Below are 6856 nucleotides of genomic sequence, written 5' to 3'. Positions count from 1 at the left end.
CGCAATGAAAGAGTCTTGAGAAGTTTATGTGTTTGGACATGAATTCCAAATCCATCTGCTTCTATTTGGTTCTGCTATTTCTCTGAACTTTGAATCCATGCAGGCGTTTAGATAATCCAATATACGTATATTGTATTTATTTAGCATTTAGTTAAAGTTAAAAGAAAAAAAAATTAAGTGAGAAGTTAATGTGTTTGGACATGATTTTCACTTGAAAAAAAAAATTGAAATTTTGTGACTGAAAAAACATTATTTCACTTAAAATACTCATCAGTTTTAACATTTCAAATATTAAAGAACGGTATTTCCAAATACGGATAGCCAAACTTCAACTAGCAAATAATACTCCAGTATTGGCAAGTGAAGCTGTTGCCAAACATGTGGATTCCTGAAACAAAAATATCAATGAATATTGATTTTATCAGGAATTATCTAACATGTATAACAGACTATGCCTCAGCCTTTAACAAGGTGGTACTCGGAATTGGCTAGCAAAATCTCACAGGAGCCTTTTGATTTGGCTATCAACAAAAGAATGCTATTGCCAAATGTCTGATGCTCCAAAATTAAGCTTTTCCGCTTGGAAAATCTGCAACAACATGGTAGCAAGCAATCCTTACACATGTTAGATCCTCCAATTTTCTATGTGATAAAACATTGATTTAAAAAATAAGCATCAGCTCTTCGCAGCAGTGGCTTTTCGCTATTCTGCAAAGCTATGTACTTCGGACTCTTCAAAAATACTTGACTCATGAAATAATATATGCTACTGATCTCATTTGTTGGCATCATTGGAGGAACCTTCATTTTTTATATGCTTCTGATCAGGCAATGCTGTTTTTGCTTGAGTTTTCCCTTCACTAGAGGGAGTTGCTGTCTTTTCCTGAGCGTTAGGAGTCCCTGGCTTGGCTGTTGCAGGTTCTTTCTTGACAGAATTGCCAATTGGTCTGTCTGCAACATCACCTGATTGTTTTTTGGACTCGACTAAAATTTTTATGATCTCCTCCAACTTATCTACTCTTGCTTTCACCTCGGAAATTTGTGGATCAGTCGCTTCTTGTTTTTCCTCCTCAGCCATCAATTCCAGCTCTTTTGCTTTTGCATCTTCTTCAGCTTTCTTTTTCAATTCAGCTTCCTGATTGGAATTTTTTGAACAAGATAGTCAATGAATACAAGTACGAACAAAAGCAACAAAGTGGAAAGAATGACGAAGCTCTGATATTTAAAGTCAATAACATTTGGATGTTGTAGGAGAATTCTCTCTACTTGCCTCGATCACCAAATAAGACGTGTAGCTAAGGGGAAAAGATTAAGTATTGGATAAACAATATAAGCAATAGTCCTAGAGATAGATCAAGAGACCAGATTTAAGTAGATAAAAGAAAGTATATGAAGTACAATGAACACGACTCAACCATAAAATTTTGCAAGAAACAGTTGCGTGCTTTTTGCTAACAAGCACAACTATTCCACACTTACTTTTTAATAAAAACACTTCACTAGATAAATGCCAAATTATTTCAAAACATTTCCAATATGACTGTAACTATATTCTCATTCCCCTGACATTCTTACCCATTTACATAAATAATTATTCCTTGCACCAAAGTTATAAGTCATACAAAAGTGATCTATTCATACTCCTATAACATGCTCTATGTTATAGAACATTCTAAACATAGAGAACATTCTCTTTTTTGTTTATAAATTGCCACCACAACGGTGTTGCACTTGCGGGAAAGCTCCTTGCCGAGGGCTGTACACCCCGGGATTAGTCGGGGCTCTCACACCGGTGCAATCAAAAACAACGGTGTCGTAACTTTCTGCAATACCGCCACCTCTCACCGGAAAGGGTAACTCTGTATACCAAGGTTAGGCAGATGGGATGACATAACCCTATTGTTTTTTAGTCTTTGCTGGACGCCAAGGTTTGCATCCACTTCATTGACCACTAGGCCACACCCTTGGCTGAAAATGTTCCAGAACATTCTTCTATTCTTCTTTCCCAAAAACATTCTTCTATTCCTCATTTCCAAATGGTCCAAAATTGGCACAATGGTGTCACTTCCAGGGCTGTTTTCCCTTTCCTGACTCTCTGCACTTTCCACTCGCAACTGCTTCACCCACAGTTCTTAGCAGCACCCCCCAAGGTCAGATACCTAGCAAAGGAAATCTCATGACTTGTAATAATTCTGGAATGTAACAAAACATAGTCTATGTTTTGCACACACTCCTCCCACACACAATGCCAACTCATCAGGATCCTTCTCTCCTCCTTAAATTATTAGATGTTAAGATTATATTTCACGCTGCACACCATGTGAAGAAAGCAATCTTCTTTGGCACCATTATATTCCATATTGTCTTCCACACCTCACTCTACCCACTTAAGATTATCCCATGTGGTATGATTTTACAGCGAATACCCTTGGGTCTGACCCCCTGCATACCATCCTATCCTCTCTCTTTTCGTCTATTTTTTTTACTGCAAATTGGTCAAACTTCTAGACTTCCTTTCACTAACAATCCTGGAGAGCTTATCGAAAAACATATATTTACATTACCTTATCAGAAAAAAAAAAATCCTGGATAGCTTTCTAGAATCTTATGTTCACCTCAACAAGATTCCACTTATCTTCGTGTTCATGGAAAATATTTAGCTGAATTTGCTTACTTTTGTTTTTTGGTTTGGCTTTGGGATAAATTATTCTGGTATTATTAGTTATTTATTTTTGGGGAAAATCATCAGTAGATCCCTAAAACATTTTTGAAGCCTTCTATTAGCGGAATAAAGAGATAAAAACAATTAAACGTCTTATTTACCTAAACATATTTTTAAATTAAAAGATTGTTGAAAAAATGAAGCAATTTTGGGCCAGAAGAGAAGAGATGGATCATGAGTGCAAATCTGGATTGCATAGAAGTGCTAAGAGGTCACTTTACACACTATGGCCAAGCATAGGGCCCACTTTTGTGGACCACCATTTGGATTGTCCTTTCTTTCCCTTATTGGTGTTGTTTTCCCATTGGTGGCATTACTTCAAATTTTTGCTACAATTCATTTATGAGTACCTACCAAAGTGAAAGGCAAGTTATATAGAACAGTAGCAAGACCGCCAGTGTTTATATGAAGAGAATATTACGCCTCCATGGTTAACACATCCACAAAATGAGTGTCACATAGATGAGGATGATAACATACATGACTTTTCATAAGATAAGATTAGAAATGATGATGCTACAAAAGGTGCAAGTGGCACGTATAGATGATAAAATGAGAGATCGCTTGAAATGGTTTGGTCATGTCTTATGTGACTTTCTAGATGCATCAATCCATAAGTGTAAAACTATGATAGTTGAAGGTGTGAAAGGGGACAAGGTAAACCTAAAATTTGTCTCGAAAGACCTACAATCTCTTGGAATCTATGCAAACTTGGAAAGATAGCCATAATGGAAGAAAAGGATCCATATAGGAGAGATGCCAACTAGTTGAGATGAAGGCTTAGTTTTGTTACTACGCTCACATTAGTAATATCTTCACGGAGTCTTTTTAATCTTGTTAGGGATTTATATGTCAACAGAAAAAGTAGGGAATTTCTAGGAGTAGAGAACCTAATATATTGAATATTGCAATGACGGATCTCAATGAACAAAATGGACAGTGAGATTCATACAGTCGATCCAACTGGCTTCGGATTGAGGCGTAATTGTTGTTGGTGTTGTTTTCCAATTATTTCTTGGAAACAAGATCTCTTGTTTGTTTTTGGAAATAATGGAATTGCTTTTGTTCTTGGAAAGAAACGCCATCTCTTGTTTCGGAACATACTAAGAAAGAGATACTGGAGAGCTAAACCACGAATCAACTGACGTAGTTCAACCAGACTAGAAGAATGTTGGTGAGATCAGCCCAAAACTTCTCTTAAAGAATTTACAGACAAAAAGAAATTTTGAGGATAAATGATCCTGAGGATGAAAAGCTTCACTATAAAGTTCTTGTATCCCATGATGGGAAATTAATAGACTGTTGCCATTCAATGCATAAAAAGTTAAATGCTTTTCCATACATGTTGAAAAGTAACTCGATGAATTTCATCTAAAACTCACTCCTTCATACATGCTAAACACTCAGAGGCAGAACCCTGCAGCCTCTTTATGCATTCAAGCACAAGTATCCCATGAATACGATTATCTAAAGAAAGAATATTAAAGTACCCCATGAATATGCAAGACCATGGAACATAAATTATAATTTGGATCATAAGAAGATATTCCGGAAAGAAAAATGGCATCAATAAATGAAATCTAAAACTAGTTAATAGCCAAATATTATAAGATGACCCAAAAATAAAAACAAAGAAGGAGAAGTTCCATTACCGCCTCCATTCTTCTAATTTCATAGCGAGCATACTGAGCCACCAAATAAACAGCTGTACAAGAAATATTGTTTTAGACAGGCGCAGGAAGGTACTTCAAATATGAAATAGCATGGGATAAAAAAGGAAGTAGAGGTACCCAGTGAAGGCAAGCAAGCAAAGAAGAACTGTACCAGATGAAAATCAAGCCTGATCATGGAAAGAAATTATGTCAATCAACTGAAATAAGGAGGGAAGTACAACCCCAAAGAAGGAACAGTAAAGTTAAAAAGAATAGACAGACATATCTGTATCCAGAGCTTGAGAGGAATTTTCCATGAAAAATTCACAATATTCATGATGATGCAGCTTAAAGGTTGACGAGAGGAGACATGTTAATTTTGAGGGCATCAAAGAATAGGTGAAGTGTGTTATGTTTTTTTATCGTGTTTGTGTAAGAGGACATAAAAGAAAGCGAACTTATACATTCAAAATCTTTTTTGGTGACATTATACCTCAAGACTATGTCATTATCTGGAACCAGCAATAATGAAAACAAACAAAAAATTATTTTAACAAGAACTTAATGAAATGGTGCGGGTTACAAAATGTCAAGGGAATGTATCCCCTCCATCCTTGTTTCTCTAGGCCACTAGGCATAAGCATGTTGAAATTTGGTCACAAATTCACAGTATATAAGCAGGGTCAAACTGAATAGGCATTCTTTGGCACATTTATCAGATACATGTAACAAGGGAAGACACTGCCGCAGTAGTTAAGCTTTTCAATGAAGAATGTATGCGTACAACAACAACATACCTAGTGTAATCCCACAAGTGGGGTCTGGGGAGGGTAGAGTGTACGCAGACCTTACCCCTACGTTGGGAGGTTGGGAGGCTGTTTCCGAAAGAAGAAGAATGTATGTGTAACTACCCTAATTCTTTGTGAAGCCTAAATAGAGATAAAATGGATTACATGCCCCTGCAGCATACTGCACCCCTCCAATCACACATTTTACTTTTACAACTTTATTATCTCTTTGCTTACATCTTATTAGGTAAAGTAATCAGCACTCAAGTAATTCAGAAACTTAAATCTCTCTTAAATTCCACGTATAACATACTTACTGATCATACTGCTTCTCCAGCTACACTTTGGAAAGAATCCTTAAACTATCATTCGCCCTAATAGGTTAAGCCACAGCAAAAATGGAAACATAAAGCTCGATGCCATTGGTTAAAGTTAGATGACGTTCTTGTATCAATATCCAGTTTCAACACCATTCAATTGTGAAACCATTCGTCTTATGCCAGTGTGCCACTACAACATAACTATGCAACAATTTACTTAATTCAATATCAGGAGCAAAAGTGAAGTTAAAGCATGTCAATAGACAAAACAGGAATATAACGTGAAACAAATATGCATTCAGGTAAAATGAAAAGACAAGCAACAAAAGTGTTGGATAAAATGCCAATGAGAAACAAGTACCCGAATTTCTTCTTCTTTGCCGGTTCCGTGAAAAGCATCTTAGTAGCAGTCATGAAGTCAAGGTTTTCCAACTGTTTATAGGCATCGTGTCGACTTACAGCAACAGAGTTTTCAACTTCGTTGGTTGTACTATTACTACTGACCTTGCCGTTATTGTTGTTGGAGATGGGGATTGACTTGTTGTTGCCGCAAAGTGTTCTTCTGTGGAAGAGCGTAGATCGCCTTGAAAGACGGACCAAAATGCTTCTACCGCTAAACATCACATTTTCAGCAGGCGGACTGATGTTCTTTTGAAACTAAACCGGACTGCTTATTGTTATTCGGATTCCATAGGGTCCGATCTCCAGTTCCACTGGATGATGTCATTCTAAATCCCTCAACTTTTTCGCCCTTTTTATTTTGGTTACCACCTCTGTTTTTTTTTTTTTTTTTCTTTCCTTTTCATTTTCAGGTTTACAATTATTTACTCTCTCCCGATCCTATCTTAATTTAATTAAGCACGGAGTTTAAGAAATAAAGAGATATTTTTGAATCTTGTAATCCTGAATTAAAAATGTGCGTAATGTACTAAAATGTCCTTTGAATTTTGTGGATATAAACTTATCTTGTAGGATTTTTAAATTGTCAACTTATTAAATATAGAAAGAGATACTCTTTTTGAGACAGGCCGAAAAGAATAGTAAAGCACTTAAATTGGGATGAAGAGACTACATGAATTCCCACATAACATATTACTGTGTGTGTTATTTGATATAGCCAATTAAAAGCTACATTAATTACGTGGTGATTAATTCTTTTTATAAGACCAATCAAATTCTATACAACAATAACAACATATTCAGTGTAATCTCACAAGTGGGGTCTGAAGAGCATAGAGTGTAAACACGTCTTACCCCTACCTTGGCAAGTGCAGGTAGAGATACTGTTTCCGATAGATCTATACAACAATAATATATTCAGTATAATTCCACAAGTGAGGTTTAAAAAAAGTAGAATATACACCGAGATTGTCT

General features: G+C 36.2%; 1 protein-coding gene across 1 annotated transcript; it reads right to left on the bottom strand.

Moving 5' to 3' along the window:
- Positions 1-327: 327 nt before the first annotated feature.
- LOC132055620 (uncharacterized) lies at positions 328-6221 on the bottom strand. Its single transcript, XM_059447538.1, has 4 exons — positions 5844-6221; positions 4513-4562; positions 4375-4427; positions 328-1135 (listed from the first exon to the last, which is right to left on the bottom strand). Exons 1-4 carry the CDS (start codon positions 6101-6103, stop codon positions 776-778), a joined length of 723 nt encoding a protein of 240 aa, XP_059303521.1. The 5' UTR covers positions 6104-6221; the 3' UTR covers positions 328-775.
- Between the last annotated feature and the right edge of the window lie 635 nt (positions 6222-6856).

Source organism: Lycium ferocissimum, chromosome 5 (assembly GCF_029784015.1).
Source record: "Lycium ferocissimum isolate CSIRO_LF1 chromosome 5, AGI_CSIRO_Lferr_CH_V1, whole genome shotgun sequence".
NCBI lineage: Eukaryota > Viridiplantae > Streptophyta > Magnoliopsida > Solanales > Solanaceae > Lycium > Lycium ferocissimum.
Note: the sequence above shows the minus strand (reverse complement) of the source record. Positions and strands in the feature narration are given on the sequence as shown.